The 23,482-nt window shown below is 38.8% G+C and overlaps 1 protein-coding gene across 6 annotated transcripts in view; it reads right to left on the bottom strand.

Annotated features, from left to right (window-relative positions):
* Window positions 1–23,482, bottom strand: part of rapgef4.L (Rap guanine nucleotide exchange factor 4 L homeolog) — a 153,018-nt gene that overhangs the window by 56,293 nt on the left and 73,243 nt on the right. For 4 of the 6 annotated variants that reach the window (XM_041577497.1, XM_018235918.2, XM_041577499.1 and 1 more), the window contains 2 exons: window positions 8,179–8,248; window positions 5,308–5,369 (listed from right to left, as the gene is read on the bottom strand). In XM_041577497.1, the coding sequence (XP_041433431.1) occupies window positions 5,308–5,369; window positions 8,179–8,248 (132 nt within the window). Of the gene's footprint in view, window positions 1–5,301; window positions 5,370–8,178; window positions 8,249–8,521; window positions 8,617–23,482 lie in introns of those variants that run through there. The other 2 variants (XM_041577501.1, XM_041577498.1) reach the window with 2 other exon arrangements.

The raw sequence follows: 23,482 nt of genomic DNA, 5'->3' as shown, positions 1-23,482 counted from the left end.
ATCTTGACAGCGCTATATAAATAAATGATGATGATGTTATTATAACAAAATACATATATTACTTTTATAATTAATACTGGCCTAGCCCACCTAGAATGCCTAGAGCACTGACCAGGGGGGTCCATTAAGGGAACATTTGAAAGAATGACTTCATGGATTCCTGCTAAAACTGCAAGCCCAACCTGAAAATTGGGAATTTGTTTACCATGGCTACCTTGGTGTTGGAGCATATATCTGTCATGTGGCTTATTCCCAGAATCTGGGGAAAGGGTATAACCTTTGGAAGGCTCAGACAGTCAATAAATATTGATCACAGTCCTTTACAGTTTGTACCCCTCCAGAGTCAGACTGGGGGGCCCCTGCTGCGCCGGTGTGTCACGTGTGTGTGCAGGGGCCACGTGCTGTTTGAGCTTGCCGGCGAGTCGCATGAGTGTGCATGTGCCGGCACACGCAATGTTTTTTGCATTAAGAAGCCTTCGTATCACGGATGTGGGTGTGGGTCCGACCCTGTACCCCTCTATGTAGGGATGTGCACCATCTCCCAATACTGTATGAAATTAACATTACAAGGAAATAAGAAGAGGCCTCAACCCTGGCATTCACAATTCCTACTCTAATGAATGATGAGTGTGCATGCGCCGGTACGTGCAATGTTTTTGCATTAAGAAGCCTTCGTATCGCGGATGTGGGTGCGATCCGGGCCAGTGGGGCCCACAAGAACCAGGGGCCCACCGGGTTTTTCCGGCCCAGTCTGACCCTGTACCCCTCTATGTAGGGACGTGCACCAGCTCCCAATACTGTATGAAATTAACATTACAAGGAAATAAGAAGAGGCCTCAACCCTGGCATTCACAATTCCTACTCGTATGAATGATGAAGAGTTTATCATTCCCAACTCTCACACACAAAATTACATAAATATAATAGAAATAAAAAATAATAGAAACATGCAGAGGTATTGCTGCTTTTATTTTTTAGCGCAATGCATTTCAGCACAGAAAATATCTATTGTCATTAGCAATGAACGAAATTGCCCCATTTTGCTTTCCTAAAAAATTCAAGAAATCTCAGAAAAATGTGCTAAATGCATTGGAGTCAATTGCCATTCTTTCTCCTGCCAAATGCAGTTGGAGACAATGGTTGTTTTCTCTTGTGTTTTATTCTTGTACCACATGCATTGGTGTCTATAAGCTGTTTTTCTTGCATTTTTCTCTTTCGCCAAATATATTGAATTTAATGGGCATTTTTTCTCATGCTATCTGCATTGGAGTCAATGGGCTTTTTTTCTTGCATCCCTAATTGCAATTTAGCTTTTACCCCTAATTGCAAACATTATATCCCACATAAGATTTGAATCAAGAATTAACAACTAATATAAGCGTTAGCATTCAGTGCTGCTGCTAAACTATGCTGAATATTGATACTCACTGAAAAAGACGATTACAAGAATTATAACATCTCTCGACTTTGATATAAAATGCCAATTTGTTAGCGAGAAAGAATGATTGGAAAGCTATGAATCTTTTTGGAATCTGCAGTTCGATCTTTAATTAAACAGCCCGTGTCTTGAGAGAGAATTCTTTTTGGCTTTTTGTATTGAATCCGTAAAGCACTCTGCTTAAAATACTTTTCTACTCTCAGAGTCAGAGCCATTCTCTAAACAGCTTCTGCTGAATGTGAAAAGCCATTTATTTGCGGAAAATCTGTTACATTGTTGGTAAATTTGAGTCACATTGATATTTATATTTCTGGCACATTTTAACAGATTTTGGTTTTGATAAATATGCTCCAGTATATGTTTTGCATGAGCAAAACAGTGATGTGCTCATCCATCAGCACTTTTAAAAGTAGCGCAAAGTACAATGGCCCCTTATCTGCAGTCTCTTTGAAAGCTGTATACAATATCTTAGCTTTTAGTGCATACTTAAGAGGCTGAATAAAAAATATCAAATATACTGTATTTTTTGTGTGTTTTGTGTATTTTGTAAGTCTGAGACCCCCCCCCCCATCAAATTCACTAGTCTTGATCATCTGTTAAGGCCATATGATCTTACACAGTTACCTCCCTTAATTGCCTGCATTCTCCACCAAAACACATAAAGCAATAGAAACAATCATAGATTTGTTTTGTTTGATACACGTGTAGTTAACTTTGTCCAGACAAAAGACCCTGAGTATACTTTAGAATATGTATTTATACTTTTGTAATATAAGAAAACATGAGATATCAAAAGCAGAATTTTTTTCGGATTATCTTGCCCTTTCATATGGCTCTATGCCAAAAGGGTTCATGCTTTGCTCTTTTCAAAAGCACTCAACACATACATTCAAAACCATCCTCTCATTTAAAGTAAAACAACCCTTAACTAAATAAGCCTCTAATATCTAATTAGTTTAAAGAATCTTATAAATAAATCATCTTCATTTTTCTTTATCTGTATGTTATCCTAGCAGGAGATGGTATAATATCTAGTCCTGAGTTGTAGGGAAATGACTATTGCAGCATTTACTGATGTTTAGCCCCTAGTTATGATGTTCTTATGACATTATGATGTTCAATAGAACATCTACAAGGAAGTGTAGTCACATGAACATTAATGTGATTCGTATTTATTTATTGTTGCTTTTTACAGTCCATATCAGGTCAGTGGTAATGATGGAAATGCTTGAATGCTTTGATTCCCGCTGTTTATATATTGATGAAAATATACTGAATATATATTTTCCATTTATTGATAAATTATGTAAGGGGCGATGGCAATTTTGTGAAGATGGATTATTTCATTCCTGAAGGCTTGCTTTAGTGCATTTGGGAGTTTTCAAACATTTATTTACAATGTTACACCTCACCAGTAAATAGGTATAGGGATAATCCACTGGGTGAAGGGGTCCATTAATCCCTTTTATTTGGCTACTGCTTAGAAAAAATATAGTAATCATATTCTGTTAGGTATTATTGGTATACAGTGTATTTTTGGTATACAGTGCCAGAAACTAAAAATGGCAGAGAGGAAAATGGCAAGATAATCCACTAAGTCCCTAAACTAAGTTCTATGTTGGAGGGCATGCAGAGTAGATCTTATTGCAAGGTTGATGTCCTTGGTATTTGCTAGGGATTACAGTGAATAGAAGGAGACAATGATAAAAGCAATAGAGATGGAGGGGGCAGATGGTATGACTGAGCAGAGAGGACGAAGAGATGATGGAGTACCTTGTCGCCATACAATATAAAATAAAAGCCTTGTGATCATAACATTATTGATCTGTTAATACAGATCTGATTCTACAGAAAAAATGTCTTGCTCATTTCGCCACTGTGACCTAAGGCTATGGCCAAAGGATGTTGCCCTGCTGCTTCTCCTTGCCCTTTCAAGTGCGGGGTGGACTTCAGCGCAAAATGTTGCACTTCTCCACTGAAAACTGCTGCATCTTTCTGTACCCAAGCGGAAACAATGCTTCCGAGTGCAGGCTGACCAGGAGCAGAAGAGCATCTGCTCCATTGTCTGGCCCAGGACTAATGGATTATCTGACTGAAGGATTTGCAAGCTTTATAAATAAATAGATATAGTACTAATCTTGCTCTAGAGCCCAGTGTCACAGTCCTGTATATAATTGTATATATATGTGCTTGTTTTAAATGCAATGGGATAATCACAAATTTAGGGGATTTCAGAGAAAGTACGGGCTAATGGCTTTGGGTCTGTTTCTACTTTGGCCTGGAAGATGGCTGCCGTGAACTGCGATCCCCGAATCTGCACTGAGGGGTAAGTAAATAGTTAGGGGCATTTCCCCGGGTTAGCAACTAGGCTGGGAGGGTGGAGGGGGGGGTCTACTTAGGGTAGGGTTTTTTTTAGTTAAGGGTTGAATTCTCCTTTAAGCACAAACAGAGAATAAGGTATAACAGAATATACAGGGAATTAGGGATAACGGAATAAACAGGGAATACTGGATTAAACAGCTAAAAAGGAATAAGGGAATAAAAAGGGTATAAGACCATAAATAAGAAGGGATAAGGGGATATGACAATAAACAGGATATAAGAACAAGGAAATAAACTGTCATTCTTGAAGACCTGACCTTAAAGTGGGCCATTCACCCAGACACAAAAAGCTATATAATAAAAGTTCTTTTCAACTTAAACATGAAATCCAATTTCTATTTTTGTATTAAAGCATTCATAGCTGCTGTAAGCTCATTTAAAAATCTCAGCTGTCAATCAAATATTGTCTGCCCTCCTCTATGCCTTAGGCATAGAGGCGGGGCAGACAATTACTGACACTTTCCATTCAGCATTTCACTGACTTTGTCACTGCACTCCACACATTCCCCTGTTCTCTTCACTATTACACATTCCCCTGTTCTCTTCACTATTGAATTGTGTAGCCAGTAGTGATGTGTGGGTTGAGTTTTTCCCATCCCACACCAACCCGCCACCCCTTCCCCTGTGCACCGCCTGAGCGCGATTTCTGGGCTACTTTTATAGACCCGCGCCACCCCGCCAATGAGATCACAAAAGGGGGCAGGGCGAGCATGCACGCGTCTATAAGTCGGAAGCTACCATTTGTAGAAGACTCAACCTGCCCGCGACCAGGAAAGGGGGGTGCGAGGTCGGCCCGAACCCACCTGATCCGCGGATATCGGGCCGGCCTGCACATCATTAGTAGCCAGGGCATTGGGATGGACTTCGGGTTCCCCATTCTGGTGAACAAACAAGATTCTGAGATGATGCAAGGCTTGCCTTAATAACAGTGTCCACAAAATGGCTCCTGCCTGCTTGCTATAATTATGAATTCCCAGACTGAAGGAAACAAGATTCATATAATTTATTTAGTGTAGTTAAAGTTAATTTTGCTTGACTAATGTGATAAAATAGGACTTATAATAATATATTTAATTTTTGTTTGGGTGACAGGTCCCCTTTAAAGGGAAAATATGTGCTGCACCATGCAACCACATAGTTGGCTAGGTTTGTTATTATATGTGTTGATGCATATGATAGTGTCTTGAGCAAAAAAAGTATGGCAATGTGTTAACTCTAATATATCTGCAACAATATATTTATAATACAAAATTCCAACTACCAAAGTTTTAAAAGTAATTAAGGATAACTAAAAATACATAGGAGTAATTAAGAGAACATTCAGTATAGCACAAAGCAAAGTTGGCTGGATAAAGAATAACACCAAGCAATCATAAAGGTGGGAATGATTTGACAGAAGCTCATAGATAGAGAAATACATGCTAATAATGTACTTTATTAGCACATACTGCATACATTTAATTTCAATTCTGTCACATTACCTTTACCTTATTACAGTTTTTGGATCCTGGTCCCAAAGCACTATTCATATTTTCTTTGTCTGACAGTCCTACAAAAAAAGAAAAAAACGAGATAAATAAGCATTCCAGTAGTATAATTCCAGTATTATAGACTGGGCAATGTACATTAGTCCCGTAATTCCGGATTCCTGCTTAGGCAACTTTATGTTGCAGAACTTTAATACACTAATTATGGATTCAGTGGTCTAACTACATGTTACTTGGCCCCACAGCAAATTCAATTTCGGGCCCCAAAGCATTGGTAAATGGACCTATTCTACCAAGACATTTTGAAATTCCTCATTAATTACACTTTTCAGGGCCCCCTACACTCCTGTGCCCCCTGCAGCCACAGGGTCTGCTTCCTCTGTAGTTATGCCCCTGTATGGATTTAAAAACAATAAATGCTTCGTAATGCTTCTGTATAATCCCGATGCCATGCTATTTTCAATGCTAATGCATTTTCAACATGATTTGAAGGAGATCTAAACCCCAAACATCAATTTAAATAAACAAGAGAAATCAATTTAAATAAAAGAGTGCATCTCTGATAGGGTTGCCACCTTTTTTAAATGTTTGTACTGGCCCTTCTGTGGTAGGGGGTGATGCAAGGACATGGAACATAAAGGGGCAAAGTGGTTATGTAATGGGCTGGACGTGGGCAGATTCTGGACTAAATGAAAAAGAAAATGGGTAAGATTGAGACAGATCAGGTCTAAACTGGGTGGGCCAGTAAAATATCAACTGGGTGCCAACCCGGTTCTCTAAGCACTTTTGCAAGTTACGTTAATTTTTATTTTTAAGATATTTATTTGCTGTTTTATACTGCTAAAGATTTTTCCATGGATCTGCATTGTTGTGTAATTAGGAAAATGTTTGTAATGGTTTCTGTGCATCTCTTTCATGAAATATAATTTTTAGTTTAAATACTGTTTAACAAGCTTATCTTCATATATAGGAACCCTTTTAAATCTTATTGCAAAAAAGGATGGAAAGGCGGCACTCTGGTAAAATTAGAAGGGTGGTTTATTGAAACAGGTCACAAACCAACATCTAGTTACCTGACGCGTTTCGGGAGCAACTCCCTTAATCATAGGCCAAATCGTTTTGTTCCCTTTTAAATGTTGCAACATACCACTGTACTTTTGCATTCTTTTTTCCTTAACACATAGCCACAATTCTCTTGCATATTTTTATGGGTAGTTGAACCAATAGAAATACCATCTTTTATTCCAATATCCATAATCTGCACCACTGTTTTATGCACCACATCTTCCTATGTTGAACTTTAACTTTCTATAACCAGTTTCAGGTAATAAATAAACAGGTTTTTTTTTTAAAAGGGTCCAAAATTCAGATTTGGAGTATTACGACTATTCTGTTTTGTTAATTTTCTTGCCTAAATCTAGATACTAGCATGGGCATTATTTCAGCGAGTGGCATAGATGTTTGGATCATCCTGTACCCTCCAAACATATTCATTAACTACAAGAAACCAAGTTTCTCGCCATAAAACAATACTAATCTATACTAATAACCATACTGTCTATAATACATTACCCATAAGCAAATTGCAATGTTTAAAGTTTAAATGACCTCTAGTGAACTTTATTTGCTGATACTAAGAAAATTACTGTAGTAATCCAAATCAACCAATCAGAATTAGGTGTCAGCAGTTTACTATAGGTAACAAGAGGCAGATCTTTAATGGGTTGCTATAAGTTATTGCACTGGGGCAAGTTTGGCAGTTTAACTAACTTGTTACCACTATGTTAAAGGGATCCTGTCATCGGAAAACATGTTTTTTTCAAAATGCACCAGTTAATAGTGTTACTCCAGCAGACTTCTGCACTGAAATCCATTTCTCAAAAGAGCAAACAGATTTTTTTATATTCAATTTTGAAATCTGACATGGGGCTAGACATTTTGTCAATTTCCCAGCTGCCCCTGGTCATGTGACTTGTGCCTGAACTTTAGGAGAGAAATGCTTTCTGGCAGGCTGCTGTTTTTCCTTCTCAATGTAACTGAAGGAGTCTCAGTGGGACATGCGTTTTTTCTATTGAGTGTTGTTCTTAGATCTACCAGGCAGCTGTTATCTTGTGTTAGGAAGCTGTTATCTAGTTACCTTCCCATTGTTCTTTTGTTTGGCTGCTGGCGGGGGGGGGGGGGAAGGGGGTGATATCACTCCAGCTTGCTGTACAGCAGTAAAGAGTGATTGAAGTTTATCAGAGCACAAGTCACATGACCAGGGGCAGCTGGGAAATTGACAATATGTCTAGCCCCATGTCAGATTTCAAAATTGAATATAAAAAAATCTGTTTGCTCTTTTGAGAAATGGATTTCATTGCAGAATTCTGCTGGATCAGCACTATTAACTGATTCATTTTGAAAAAAATTTTTTCCCATGACAGTATCCCTTTAAAGTTGATCTAAACCGAAAAAATAATTAATATGAACTTGTGCGCAATGTATATAAATTTTCGATTTTATCTTGCAACTTCTGATATATAACAGTTTTTGACTGTTCTTAAAAGGCTTTTAACGCAACAGCTCTCTTTCAGGGTCAGAATGCCAGTGACCCTAAGTTTATCTCACTAAGTAGACAGCATAGAGTCAATTAGGGTCGCTTGACATTCTGAATTGCAGAAAGAGCTGCTCAGCCGAAAGTTTAGCATTAGGAATCTAAAACTAATATCTCAGACACCACTAAAATTAGAATATGAATTACATTGCAAAAGTGCTCAGAGGGGCACACTAAATTTATGTCACTTTAATTTTGGGGTTTTATATGCCCATTAAGTGGAACTAAATAGCACATACACTGGATTACAAGCAGAACTTTGAGACTTTTTCACTTACTGTCATTAGATCCGGTTTCCAGAACACCATAGGGTGGAGCCAGAAAGCTCGCCATATACTGTCGATATTTCTGCAACACAAAAAAATAAGGATTTATATATATTTACAGATTTGTCAAACTTTAGGTTATAATTTTCTGAAGCCCCAGATTCGCAGGGTTCCACACTGATATAAATGCTATTTTTGCAGTGGTGCCCAGCTGTTACCATCTACCTGTCTGTCTCATCCTGCCTTCAACTACTACATGGGGCAGAACATTCCCCTTGTTTTCGCCACCCAATTTCTAATAGTAATTCAGTATGAAGCTGTCGCACACAATGCAGAGAGTTTGCCCTGTACTTACAATAGGTTTGTAGGAAGATAATGGCTCAGATTCATTGCTTATCTTGATTATTAAAGGTAATAGCAATCCTCTAACACCCAGGTTAGTAAATGAGATCCCACGTTGAGAGATGACAAACAAACAGCTGAGATATTTATGGAGGATCTAATCCCTTTCAATGGGATAATGCCACAGGTCCTTTCAAAGGTGCTTTAGGTATAAGCAGCTTAGACATAACTATTCTTTTCATTTTGTATCAACAACTCACCTTACGGAGCCATCCAGGGCTGAAACTTGTATTGAGCTGATAAACTGAATGTCATTTTTAGCATCACAGGCAAAGGGGTTTTAAAAGGATTTTTGGAACACAGACAAGAGTTGACATCTCTCTGGTTTGGAATAAGCTACACCAAACAATTCACACCATTGCTGATGTAATTGTGAGGCTCAGAATGACATCACATCAAAAACACAAATAAAAGCAGTCAGGGCATATTACAAAGTGCTTCTCCATATAGGTACAACTTCTGAGGATATATTCATTCTGCCTGCTTGTAGCAGTCACATCTGTATCCCCTGCAGCTAGCTCTGTACCAAATTTTCTGATGTGTGAAATGGCCCTTTGGGGGACTCCCCTTTTCACAAAATGTAAATGCTTGGAGCTCACACTGTGTCTGTCTCCTTCTCTTTATACTTCCATTCAGTTTCTCTATAATCCCCTCTCTCCCTCCATTCAATTTATTATTTATTTATATTTCATCTGCCGAATTCTTGGATATCCATCCTCTCCTTGTATTTTGCAGATTCACAGCAAGCCTCCCAATAACTTCATCTCTAGCAACATTGTACCTGCATTTATTAAATTTAATTCAGTATAAGGTCTCACAGTATACACAGTGTTTGCTGCAGCTCACACAACTGAGCCTTGCCTTTTCTTATGGGCCTTCTTGGGTTTGCGTCTGCCTGGTACTTAATGGAGGGTGAGTGCTCTCTGGTGCACTAAATAAATGCAGGGCATTAGAGCTTATTGCTAAGGTTATTAATCTAAATTACAAGTGTTCAGATATTTAAACTCCTAGTCATATTACAGCCTACTTTTACAGCACCAACAATCAGGACATTACTGACTCCTTCCCATAAACCATTCCAACTGTATTCTTTTGTTTTAAATCATTGCCCCAGCCTACAGCAAGTTGCACTATGAAATGGAATGGTTGTTTGGCAGATCAATAACACTGTTGTGCTTAATATATGCTTAAACTGCCCAGCAATCAAAGGATCTGATTACAGTATATCCCATTTCCCTCTGATGTATTGTTGCACATCATATTGTCAGCCTGACGTCTCTCATTCACTTTATTCTATAATCAATTCTCTGACATGGCCTTTTATGTTCATGACCATCACACTTAAAAGAACAGATGGTTGCAGAAGCCAAACGGGAAAATCCTATAAAGATGCCTTGTAAATACAATGTCCCCTAATTAGTGGTGCCTTTAAAGGCAAATTAACATCATATTATTCACAATTATTCCATACTGCTGTTTAACTTGTAACTTGAGTTTCAAGAGCAACATGTTATTTTCTGTAAACCTCCATAGAGCAAATGCAGAATTTTGCCAGAATTCAATGTTTTCTAACATTTACATTGCCAGTACAATGTTAATAATTATCATTATTAATACATTAACTACAAAAATATTTAATTTATAATAGCTCACTCTAGAAGTGAGAGGTAGGATCAAGGTAATTCGCAGAACAGCCAGAGGCTCAAACAAGGAGACCAGGAAGGGTTAGTACCCTGCAATGTCAATGCTGCCAGTAATAGGACTCAAGTGGTTAGACTCAGGGATAGGAGATTTTTGGAGAGAAGGATCACTAATGCTGGAGATTGCTTTATCAAAGCAGTGAGTATTACCTCTGGGGTGTTGTGAACACTACAGCTCAAAAGAAAGAGTAACATCTGATAGATGAAGGCATTTGAAGTAACTGTGAAGTGGTTGATGTCTGTACCATCATATCAGCACCCACTAAGGTGATTATAAAGCTATTCCATCATTAAAAAGCTTTCAATTGATTTAAGAACTACTGGTTTCCAAGTTATTTGTGAAAACAAGTTCTGTGTGTGACTTAAGTGTGGTTAATCCTTCCTCCAACAGTACTACAAGGGCCCATCTGAAAGGAGAGTCCATATCACCAATGCTCAACCAGTAGTTGCCACCCAGGGTAATTCAGAGCTTAATGTATCCAATTCCCTAAAATGTGTGTCCAAGACACACAACCTATGTATACCTAAGGCCCAACAGTGGATATTCTCTGTTTTTTACCTCTCTCCAACATAAAAAGTATGATTAAATTGAATCTCATCCTTTCTTGAGATGTTTTTTACCACAATCTTTATATCTCATTCCAGACACCTATAGCTGCCACTTAGCTATGTCTGATCTAGAGCAGGTATCTTTTTGAAAGGGAACCTCTAATAGTATACTAGGGACAGCTCTGTTCTTGTTACTGTATAGCTGTCCCAAGAGACAGCCTAGTGTCACAGACAACTTTCCTAACAGTGTTCATAAACACTGGAATTATGCATATACAAATGGAGAATTTAGTTGAATGGATGGATCTGCACTAAATAAATGACACTCAATCTAGTTTGCTATAAAGTACTAGACTGCCCAATGTTTCCTCTTTGTGTATTTACCTTACTAATGTCATTCGGTGTTCATTCGGTATGTATTGTACAACCAGGCTATAAAGATTTAGAATAGGATCACTGCCTTGTTGCCCAGGACACCATACACAGAGTTTTTATGTATTCCTTTTGTTTTTGTGGGTTTTCTCCAAGTGTTCCAATTTCCTTCTACTGTCCAATCTCACAAACTCACTGTACAGTAATTCAGTAGTTGTCCATCTGTTTTTGGTAAGTCAAACCTTTGGTGAAAAACTCCTAAAGTTAAAGATATACTGTGTAAAATGTTGCTGTATCAGTTATTCAACCATAGATACAACAATATATAGACCAACAAGTAAGTGCTCAGTCACAGATGTCACTCAGTCACTAGACCTTCAAACTAATCCCCTCCAACCACTGATCTAGAACCCCAGGGGTACCACTCCCTCAGTTTAGGAATCAATGCTTTTATTTAATTGGGTCCTGATGAAATTTACCTTAGTGTATATGTATGCGCAAATGAAAAAAATTTAGATTTTAAGATCCACTGCAGCAGGATTTAATGGCATAAATTTGGGCCATAGTAAACCCTTTAAGTTAAGTATATGTGATCTTATTTATGCTTCTACATTTTGGTATTGGAGGTCTGATACATCGTCAGATGAATCTATGATCTTTCTATAATACAGAGTAGCCTTTTATTTATTGGTTTAATATTTGTGAGTCTTCTGAAAATCATACAACAAAATCCTTTGAGGACCTTAGAATGATCCCTTTTGAAATTGTATAAGAAGATCACAATTTCTGAGTGTAGCAGGCTATTTTTTATGGCTAATGGCACACAAAGCATTCTCTGCTGACAGAAATATGCCTGTTAAGCATTGGCGATGCTGCCTGTCACCTCTTAGAATATGCTGCATGTGCCATAAGCCAAAAAAGGTCTTTATCCTGCTATGTCAGTTAGTCTGATCTGTAGAAGAATGTTCTATCAGTGCACATCTGGGAGTAGTAAAACCAACTAATCGATGCATTTATTTCTTAGACAAGCTTTATAAGGCAATGGAAAAGAGCATGGCAGCTTTTTCTCAAATATGTTAAATAGATATGACAGTAATCCCCAAGATAAATAGCAAAGAAAAATGTACAGTAACCAGATGAATATATTCCCCATTTAGATTCACAGCTATATTCTCTTTGTATAATAATTTCCTTGTACTTTCTCAATATTGTTTTTACATAACTCAATGTAAACAGTTAAGCATTACTCAAATATTTTATATGTTTTCACATGCTGTGTTAAAGGACATTTGCAGTGCCACTGATCCCTTGTGCCATCCTGGGCTCACACTTGAACTATAGTAAAGTCAGAGAAAATACTGTACAGGTACGGGACCTGTTATCCAGAATGCTTGGGACCTGCGGGTTTCTGGATAACGGATCTTTCTGTAATTTGGATCTTCATACTTTAAATCTACTAGAAAATCATGTAAACATTAAATAAACCCAATAGGCTGGTTTTACATCCAATACGAATTAATTATATCTTAGTTTGGATCAAGTACAATTTACTGTTTAATTGTTATAAAGAAAAAGGAAATATTTTTGCAAAATTTGGATTATTTGGCTAAAATGGAGTCTATGGGAGACAGCCATTCCGTAATATGAAGCTTTCTGGATAATGGGTTTCTGGATAACAGATCCCATACCTGTACTGTGTATGCGCTGGTACAGGGGGACACAACAGATGCTGGGGAAAATAGAATAAGGTGGTGGCGAAGAGGAGCGCCAGCTTGGGGTCCCTGGTTAGTGATCACAGTGGAGGGTGCCAAATAGATTGGCATTCCCTGTAAATTTTCCTTTTGTTGTCCTTTAAAAGAAAAAAAGGGCCGGGTTGAAGGCTGATTGTTGCCCAAGGCAGGATCCTTAGCTCATACCATAACTTCTACTTCCCGCCACAATAAATTTCCCCTATGCCCTGATACCTCACTACACAACAAGGGAAGGGTGTTGGAGCAGTAACAAGAGGATTGGGAGAGGAATGAGACAGAGTGGTAACTAGATGGGGTGGTGACGAGGTACAAAAGGGTCAAAATTCGGGGGAAGCAGGAAGCAGAGTTACCTGCTTTGTGCCCTCCACCTAGGGTTGCTACCCTTTGAGCTGGGAAAATCTGGGCAGGGTGAAAGGACAGGCAATGTCTGGGATGGCCGTGGGTGGTGTCAGGCAGAGTAGTGACATTTAGTGGGCCGGTTGGTGACATCACAAGAGGATAATGTGCCAAACGGTGATTTCACTTCAGAGTCTCGGATTACCTGGGTTTTCACCCAGACAGGTGTACCCCCACCGTTGTGCAATAGGCATGTGTCTCTTCTGCCTACCCCAAGTTTCAGCCCTGTTACCTGTAGCCAGAATGCTCTGTCCATACAGTAAAACAAAACTGACAGAAGGAAGAAAGCAATAATTTGATCACATTTCCTATTACTTTATACTAGGGATGCACCAAATTCACCATTTGGGATTATGCCATATCCTTCATGAAAGATTCAGCCGAATACCAAACCTAATCTGAATCTTAATTTGCAAATTAGGGACTGGAAGGGAAAGAGTGGAAAAAACTAGTTTTGTGACAAAAAGTGACGTGATTTGTCTTCCCATCCCTAATTTGCATATGCAAATTAGAATCCAGTTCGGCCAGGCAGGAGGATTCGGCCAAGTAGGAAATGCTGCACGTAGATGAACAAGATTAAAGGACCACGAACTGTGTATACAACCGTTACAGACACAGACTGGGGCATTTGGGAAAGCAGGTGGTAATATGTATCTTCAGTGTATATCTGTTATGTGTGCAGAAGCTCTGTACTGATGGATTATAAAAGTACGCCTAACCGGGACTAATAGAGAATTAAACTGGAACTAAAAACCCTTTAAACAGCTGCAAAGCAATTTAAAAGTCAAAAGCTCCAGTTTAAGAACTTTTAGCTGCAGTGGGTGCAGATGCATATCCAATAGGATTTACAAAATCAAAAGCAGCAGGTTGCGCTGAACTGGAGCCTCTGATTAATAAGTTAGAGATCGTGGTGTTCCTACGTCTGTGTTATTCAAGCCAGGCATGACCTGTACATGCTCGCATCACATTATGACATAATACAGGCAAGAAGTGAACTAGTCTGCGATAACTTCCTAATATGTATTCTTCTCACAAAACCCCCAGCCAAAATCACATTGTTGGCTCTGCAGAGACATATTCTAATTGCTTGTCCTGAGTGACCTTTAAATCTTTCTATGCTGCAAAAGAAAATTCCCCACTGATTCTGCTGTCCAGTGAGCCCTCAACCCAATCATGCCAGCCAATACAGGCACTGACAGAGCCAGTGGACCTATTCTGACCCAATTTTAATAAAATCAGAAATAATTTAAGAACCATTTAGGTAGGGTTGTGTATTCAAATACTATAATTTAGCTGTCTAAACTGTCTGTTTTACTACAGTAAGTTTACACAAATCAAATTAAGGTGGAAAGGACAATTACTGCAATTACATTGCAGCAATATGTCAAGAACTAATGGAGAACCTTAAACCTCATATTTTATATTTGATGCAGAATACAGCTGTTTTTCTCTCTGGCATCATTTTGTGTTGCCCCTTTGTCTTTGTCTATTGAAAGTATTATATTTTTCGTGTAGCTTGTAATGGTATTACTGGCTCAGCCTGCAGTTTAGACATACCTAACATTTTAGGTCACGCTGCTGATCCCCATACCGGCCCTTTTATAAAGAGAAATGTTCCCAATTCACCCAACAACCCATAAATATCCCAATAAACCTCCACAGTTCAAGACAATTAGAAAGTATGATGTCTTTAGCCCTGTCTGAACAGTTGTGGTTTCTCAGGCAGGCTACAAGCTCAGAATCATTCTACTGTGTTATAATCCACTTAGAAGAAGCCAGAAGCTGCTGGATGTTGTGATATCAAATTGGGCACAGTTCCTTGTGCTCCAGAATAGCAAAGATCTGCACTTCCTCTATAAACACAGTGATGCCTGTTTTCAGATATGCACGTTAGGGATTGCCAGTGGGTGCAGGATGCAAAGGAGCCCTGTACTGGCAGGTGCTAAGGACAGGGTGCTTGATGACCAAGGTATAAGTGAATTTTGAACTGAGCACTACGGGGTGTAATTGTGTACCTTTTAGAGGTCCAGAATGGTAAATGACCCCTTGCATGTACTTTAACTTCAAATTATGCAGCAATATGGGAAAAAATGGGGTGAAGGTCACCTGTGGAATGGATATTTCTTCTCAGTCATCACTCTGGTTCTGCTTTATGCTTGTTTATACATGGAGCCTCTGTTCCCTACAAAAAACCTATTAGTTCACAATGGTGTCTGAATTCATTGCAAGCCTCTCATGAATTCTAACTAGTCTTTAAAAGAGGTTTTTGGAGAGATGATTAAATTGATTTGAAGTGCTCAAACGGCCTGATTGGCTACATAAATACGAGATGATTTTCATTTAGCACAAAGACCATAGTGATGTACCAAAATCATTCGAATTCCCACCATTCAATCACTGGGCCCCAATTTCTCACCATTATATCATTAGCCAACTCTCTCCTTCTAATTGTCTCATTTCGCATGCATAATGAGTTTGCACACATTTACATAGCAAAGGTCGAGCATTCTGATCATTAATTCGGCTGTTTTTGCTCAAACTTGTCAGTTTATGTACTGTATTTCCATAATGAGATATATCGTTGTAACAAGTATAATTGATTATTGATGCATGTTGAGGCTATCGGCATATGCATCGCTTGTCTGGAATTATGGTATAATGTGGAGCTTTGCCTCAACCCATTTTGCTAAGAAATTATTTCAAATGGGCACCCCCAAGAAAGGGCTTAAAGTGATACTGACATGTACAGTAAAAAAGCATAAGAAACTCACTTGTAGCACATTTCCATAGAATGTCCCCTTAACCCCCATGGGAACTGCAATATGGGTTTCAGGCGTATTGCCACAATGATAACCATCAGGAATCCCAGGGACAACATAAAGGGGTTATCTACTAAAATATACTCAAATTTTTCTCATAATTTCAATGAAACAAACTCGACCATCCACAATTTTACCTTATTTATTTTTGATTTCTACCTCTATTTATTAATAACATAACTTGGAAAATTAGATTCAGGAAAAGTCTTGATAAAATTGTGAAAAAACACACATCTTATGAATCCCGAATTTTTTTAAAGTAATCTCCTGAAAAGATTTCATCATAACAGACTGTGTAGGCACATTGATGCTTAGTACAACTATACAGAAATGTATGGGGCATGTCTAGACAGCACTAGCCCTTGCAAGTGCAATTGCAATCGTAATCGTAAATAATGCTGTAAATCCCAACATCACATCCATCAAGAGGTACTTGCATCCTAGGCAAGGGTGCTCATATCCTGATCTGTCCTCCTACCTAGCCTATCTGCCCCCCCATGTCAGGATACAGCGGCAGCACTGGTATAAAAAGCAGCAGAGGCATGTGCATATGGTCCTAGCACCCCCTTCAGTTGTGCCCAAGGCACGTGCCTCTGCTGCCTACACTTTGTAGCCTGCCCAACATATTTAAAGATATTATCAAAGATTAAAGCATGCTGGGTGCTGAAGTTCAGCAACATTAGGGTTGTATTTGTACAGCAATATTGTTCAATATAACTTTTCTCAATTTTTCCCCTTGATCTGTATATATCTGGCTCCATGTTCATTGTTCCTGAATGTGAAACTGGAAGCTGTAAATACAGTTTTTCACAGATCTAAACAACAGTATACCCTCCCTTCTTATGTGTCATTTAAGTGAGTATCTTAAAGTCAGAACTACATAATCATCATTAACAGCAAGGTGACTGACATACATAAGTACTGGTAAGCAGCATTTTAAATGGTGAAATTTCTTGCATCTGTAATAAATTGTTGACTGTCTCTTTCAGAGAAGTAGAGGTGCAGCAGATCTGTTTCTTTTGGAGGGTTTAGATCTTGTTTGTAAGTACTAATTTAACACACTATTCAACAAAAAAGGCACAGTCTTACAAGAGCAATTGTTTCCATCACAGCCATTCCTCCTTAGCAGTACATAAGGAATAACAGTGCGTGAAATAGCAGTTATCAGCCATTAAAACAGTTAGAAAACCCTCAGGGAGAAGCCAGGGACATTTCACCAAACAATGAACCTATTGTCTGTTTCACTTTGCACCGTGAACACCTAATTTCTTCAGCTTTCCTAACTAATGCATGTAGTTAGTCTACTACTCGTAACAGCCCTTATTCCAGCTGACTGGAAGGCAAACAAACGATGTCACTGCCTCTTGTTCTCCAAACAGCAACTGCCAAGGCAAAGGTAGGTCAGTTGCCTCTTCCTGGAGACAGAGCTTGTCATCCCAAATAAAGTGGGTGGCTATGGTGAGATGCCTAGAAACCGACAGCTGTCAGTTCCAAACCTAAACATCATTAAACTTGTATCAGCAAGAATTCTGGTCCAAACAGAAAGAATTCTAACAATAACTAAAAGGGGGACTGCAGTGGCTGTCCACCATAGAATTAGTGTAACAATTTTATTCTAAGACCAATGCCCCCTGCACGTTTCATTTAAATTGTATTATCTAGGGTCCTGCAATAAACCCCCAGATTTCAGCCATTCTGTCTCTTCTACACTGTAAATTGAATCTATACATAAAGTGATTTTCCTTATATTGACAATTTACTAATGTCAAATAATACTGGCCACATCAATTCATTGTTCATTTAAAGAACACTTGGAAGTGCATGTTGCACTAAATTTGGCTTCTATGACAATTCTGTTGCCCACTCCTCCATTGTAGTGAAAATTGTTGGACAGGGATATGAAACCCATTGTCCATCATGTGTCTATACTGGCAGAGGGCACTGGCAGTCAGAGGTGGAATGTTCTTAATTGCTTATCCTTACTTTGACTTCTAAACTGTTGCTTTGTTGATAAAGTAATTAATCCCTAGCAACCTGATAGCTGTTGAAACTCCGAAGGGCTCATTTATGATTGCTATTAGTGATGTGTGGATTGGGTTTTTCTGACCTGCACACGACCCTTACCCGCCCTCCCTCAGCCCGCCCGCCCGCATCCGACTTCTGGGTTCCTTTTATAGACCCGCGGTGACCCACCCTGCTGATGACGTCACAAAAGGGGCAGGGCGATTAGGCCGGCAGCTATATAGCAGAAAGTCGGAAGCTGGCATTTGAAGGTTGGGAGAGCAGGGGAAGAGCTCAACCCGTGGGTATCAACTTGCAGTCATAAATGAACCTTCAAGCCAGTTGCATACAAATACAGATATGGGACCTGTTTTCCAGATTTTTCAGATAACTACTTTAATACTTTAAGTCCACAAGAAAATCATATAAACAGTAAATACATCCAATAGGCTGGTTATGCTTCCAATAAGACAAGGTACTGGTTTATTAATACTGAGAAAAAGTAAGAAAAAAAAACAAAAAACATATATATATATATATATATATATATATATATATATATATAAAACATGTCAAGTAAAGGAACAGTAAGTATTTGGACCTGGGAATGGAACACTGGAAAATTCCCTACGCTGACCTTATATTTGGCCTGATTTAACATAGTCTCTCAGAGATGTCAAATGCAGAAGAGATGCTGCTGGCACCAACAGATTCTTATGAGGATTGCTGACACTAGTAAAGCACATCACAATACATATTATTTTCCCCTAGGCCTTACAGTAATACCATAGGTACATCAAGGTCAAAATGAAAGAGGAAAGTATTTGAAATGGTAATAGAAGAAAATAAGACGATATACTACAGTGGAATTTAGCTAATTGAAGGCCATTATTCACTTAATTTTTTTTTTTTTTGCAATATTACTCAAATCTAGTTCTGTACAGGTTTGGAGAAAACCAAGAGTTGTCCCTGCTATGGAGCATGCCATTGACAGTCCTCTTAAGCAGTCCAAGCCAACAATGGAATTATGCCCTGCCTCATACAATACTGAGACGCTCCCCCTTCTGGCTTTTTGTAATGGGATTCAAATATGATTGATACTTAAGACTAAACATCAAGGTGATCCAGAAGTAATTTTAAAGAAGCTTTAAGAAATAAAGAAGTATGAATTCAGTTCTTAATATTTGCAATAGAAATCCAATAGAAACCATGGAAGCCATCTCAGGTGGCAGGGCAGTGAGAATCACCCCCAGGATCAAACTGCAGGCCTGTGGTTCAAAGTGCATACCAAAAATCACAAGAAACTGGAAAAAATATATTAGCTTCAGTGGAGTGAATTATTCTTAAATCTTTATACTGGGTTTAAATACTGTTACTGCATAACAATTAGCTCTGTGTGGGTTTTAATTCAGTGGGCATTATGGGAAAGCTTCTATTGAAGAATGCTGTATTGCAACTTCTACATGTAAGAACGATACACATATGCAAAGATATCATCTTCTCTGCAGACTCTATCAAATATTGAAGGGAATATGAATGATAAAATTAAATTCAGTCACTTTGACTTCCACTTGCTGGAGACAGTAGACAGTGCTAAAGAGCCTGATGCAAAAGGCCTCATCTGTTAGGTAGAACTAGCAAGTGTTAGTAGAGCAACCAGTAGCTCATTTTAGGAGAGCAGAAGGTTCTAAGTGCTCAGAAACAGGTTGTTGACCAAGAACTAAATGCATATGATATCATTCCTTGTGTAATTACTGGTCTTATCTTGAACAAATGATTCCAGCTTAAAGTTATAACTAGAAGTCATTGTGAATCTTTCAACTTTACATTTTAATCCACTGTGTAATATATATATATATATATATATATATATATATATATATATATATATATATATATATTTTTTTTTACATAAGGAAACATTATAACCAAGATACCCTCAACAAGATGACGGAAGCAAAGTCTCAGGCAGAATGTTCCAATATCCGGAGTATTCAGATTCCATCTAGCAAGCTCTATTTGTAATGTCCTGTGCAGAAATTACCGACGCGGTGCAGAATACATAATAGCTACAGTAAATCTAGATAAGCGATACATTGGCACCCTCAGTAGGATTTATCTTATGAAGCCTAAGGAGCATATTGCCACAGAGACTTTTGCAACACTATACCTTCTGCTCTTTCCTTGTATAATTGATTTTTTTCCCTTCAACTAATTAATAAAAAATAATGTACTGTTTACTGGTAAGTATATTCATGACCATGCAAAGGCACATGGCTGTTGGTTGAGTAATATCATGTGGCTTGTTGGAATTAAAAAGACTTCTATTTCTTAACATTGTAAAGTAATGGATTTATCTTTAGTGCGAGCTTTACTTGCCCTTTAAAGGATTATTTCCCCTATGTTATTTCTGTAGCCCTAGAGGAAAGCAAACACATCTCCCCTGAAACCCTTGGCTGCTTCACATCAAAAGACAAAAAAAGCAAATCTTTCCTGACTACAAAAATGTCAGCTGGTGTTTTCCCTGGATCAACATCCGACTTGTGCTGAAAAGGTCATAACCCAGTATGTTTTACTGTACCAGGAAGGTAGCGGATCCTTTCTGAACACACAAAGCTACCTGCCACGTCGGCTATATCACCCAGGCAAACTCGGCACATACTGCATCATCTACTTGTCTCAAAGTGAGAACTGTAAAATTAAACTGCCCTTTCCTCTGATAAATGCTTCACAATTTAAAGGAATTTAATGTCTAAATGAAGCATTTAATTTTTAATTTTTTACAATCCCAACTTCAGACCCCATAGCCATAGACACAATAGACCAAGTTTATAAAACAACATGATTTTGCATAGACAGCACTGTGTTCATTGTCATTTTGAAGAGCAAGGATCTGCAACCACAGGTGCTGAAGAAGGAATGGGTATGATGTTTGAAATTTTTTTTTAACAAGCTTATTAAATGCAAATACAGCATCCCTTAAAATGGACATAAACATTCCATATCACTGCTGCTCCACCCTACAGCATTCAGAATTCTCCACCAAGTTATCAAAAGTTAATGCATGGTAAGAGCTGTAGTTTAAGAATTACAGTGATGAATTCTTAAATTGGGAGGAAAACCAACAATCACTGGGGGGGTGCCACCTAGTGATTGCATTCACTTTCCTGGGCAAATGCTCCTTTCAGCAGAAAACCGAATCCAGTGGGCACCATGGAGCAATTCTCTTACTACTCTTCACATGGGTGCATATGCACAGCTGAGTGAAAAGCCAAACTTTAACAAAAAAAGCTGCCCTTTTCACTCTACCAGCCCTGGTAACTGGCCACTCACTCATGGCAGAAATGGCCGTGACTGGCTGAGAAGAACCCAGTCCATTCCTGCAAACATGAGCAATGGCCTGGGGTATCAGGTACGTTATTACCATCACTTGGTGGTGTCTAACTTTTGGCACCCCCAAGTGATTTTTACTTTCCTTCTAATTTAAAGCAACACTACAGGGTCAGCTCTCCAGTTGATGCAAGGTTATTTTCCTTGAGAATCCTGCGTGTTCTGTTTATACTTAGTTCTCTCATTTTGGTTTCATAATGGTTTCTTTGCTCATTTCAATGTTGGCAAGCAAAAGTTACACAGTAATCTCAATATGTTAGAAATGAGATAATTGATGAAGCGCTTGTAGGAAAGCTTCTCACTGCAGAGTCTTATTGCACGATCATATAGTTTGTTTAAGGGAAGTTGTATATCCCACTTAAAACAATCTGACCTAGAAAATGTTCTTTGCACATTGAGAAGTTAACACTTAGAGTTGAGATCCACATGGATAATAGTTAACTACATTTTGGTCTCATCAATTACACTTGAGCGGAGCAGCATCAGCTGCAGTCAGGATCACAGGTGAAGGTTTCTCCCTGAATTCCCATAACAAAAGCAGCTGGGCCAACGTACATTTGCATCCCAGCACTTGTTAATTCTCCTCGTTCTGTGGAGTGGAAGAATGAAAATGGGCTGACTGACACAATTTAGGCAATTATGATCTCTATAGACTTTCAGCTGTGAAGCAAAAGAAACACGAGTTTTGTCCTGAATACTCTCCAGTTGTGCCTTTTATTGTCAGATGACTTCCATAATGATGTTGCAAATGGCACCACAGCGCCAAAGAAAAGAATTTTAGGTATAGGAAGCAATCTTAGAAAATGTACATGTAGGGATGTGTAAAATAGCTACCCCTAGTATTATGTGCAGGCATGTTATAGACACCTAACTGGGTCCTAAAATACAGTTGGGAGGGGTACTGTTTGCTCTTCCTGCTCTAAGCTAGGCCCCTTGCTGTTTCTCACAGTGACCAGCAGATGGCATTGTGCTAGAGTATAAAAGCCACTGAAGCCATGCTTTCAGTGTCCATCTTGTGCTGGCTCTAGCCTGTGCAGGAGGCAGAGCTCGAGTGGAACCTAGACAGGTCAGGTCTAGTAAGAATAGGCTACTCACCTTTATAGGTCACTCTAGGAGTGACAGACAGTCAGTATTATTTAGCTGAGCAGCTTGAGGCTCCTACGAGGATTGTAGTGGGATTAAGATCCCAGGGTACTCATTGCCCAGAAGTAGGGACTAAGTGTACAGACCTAGGGTAGATAGATTCCCCTCAGGTTCCACTTAGGGAAAAGGCTGAAAGCTGGGTGTACCTCCTCAAAGCTACATGTATTGTTCCTATCTCTAAGAAGACTCATACTGACCAAAGGTGTTGTCAGTATTCACTATGGCGCTACATACATAAGACTATATGAGAAAAAAATTAAAGCAGGGGAGGCACAATAGTGCTATGATGAATGAGCCTGGTTTCAAAACATATGTAACACTAGTGTAACTCATTTGGGTTTTACCACTCCACCAACTGTCTCAGGACTAACTGTTTCCCATCACTTCAGTATCCAGGGAGATGGGGTGGGACAGCTGGAATTAAGAGTAGTCGATTTCTCAATCCCTGCTACCGATTACTTGGTCAGTCTGGCTGCTGGCAGACGGGTTTCGAAATTACTTACCTTTTTGCAACTCCTAGTGTGACCTCCTAGAGCAGTTTTACTATTCATAATAGACCTCTGGTGCATCTCATCTCTCAAATCTTTCATTTGATACTGTGGGGCAGATGTATCAAGGGTCGAATTTCGAGGGTTTAAATCCCTCGAAATTCGACTGGGGAATAGAATCGAATAGGGAATTCAGGCAAATTGTTGAATGGGCGAATAGTCACACGATCGAATATTCGATCAAAGTATTTTCATTAGATCGAATTATCGATCCAATGCCTTTTTATTCGATCAAAAACTTAGAC

The sequence above is a fragment of the Xenopus laevis genome, chromosome 9_10L, assembly GCF_017654675.1.
Source record: "Xenopus laevis strain J_2021 chromosome 9_10L, Xenopus_laevis_v10.1, whole genome shotgun sequence".
NCBI classification, from domain to species: domain Eukaryota; kingdom Metazoa; phylum Chordata; class Amphibia; order Anura; family Pipidae; genus Xenopus; species Xenopus laevis.
Note: the sequence above shows the minus strand (reverse complement) of the source record. Positions and strands in the feature narration are given on the sequence as shown.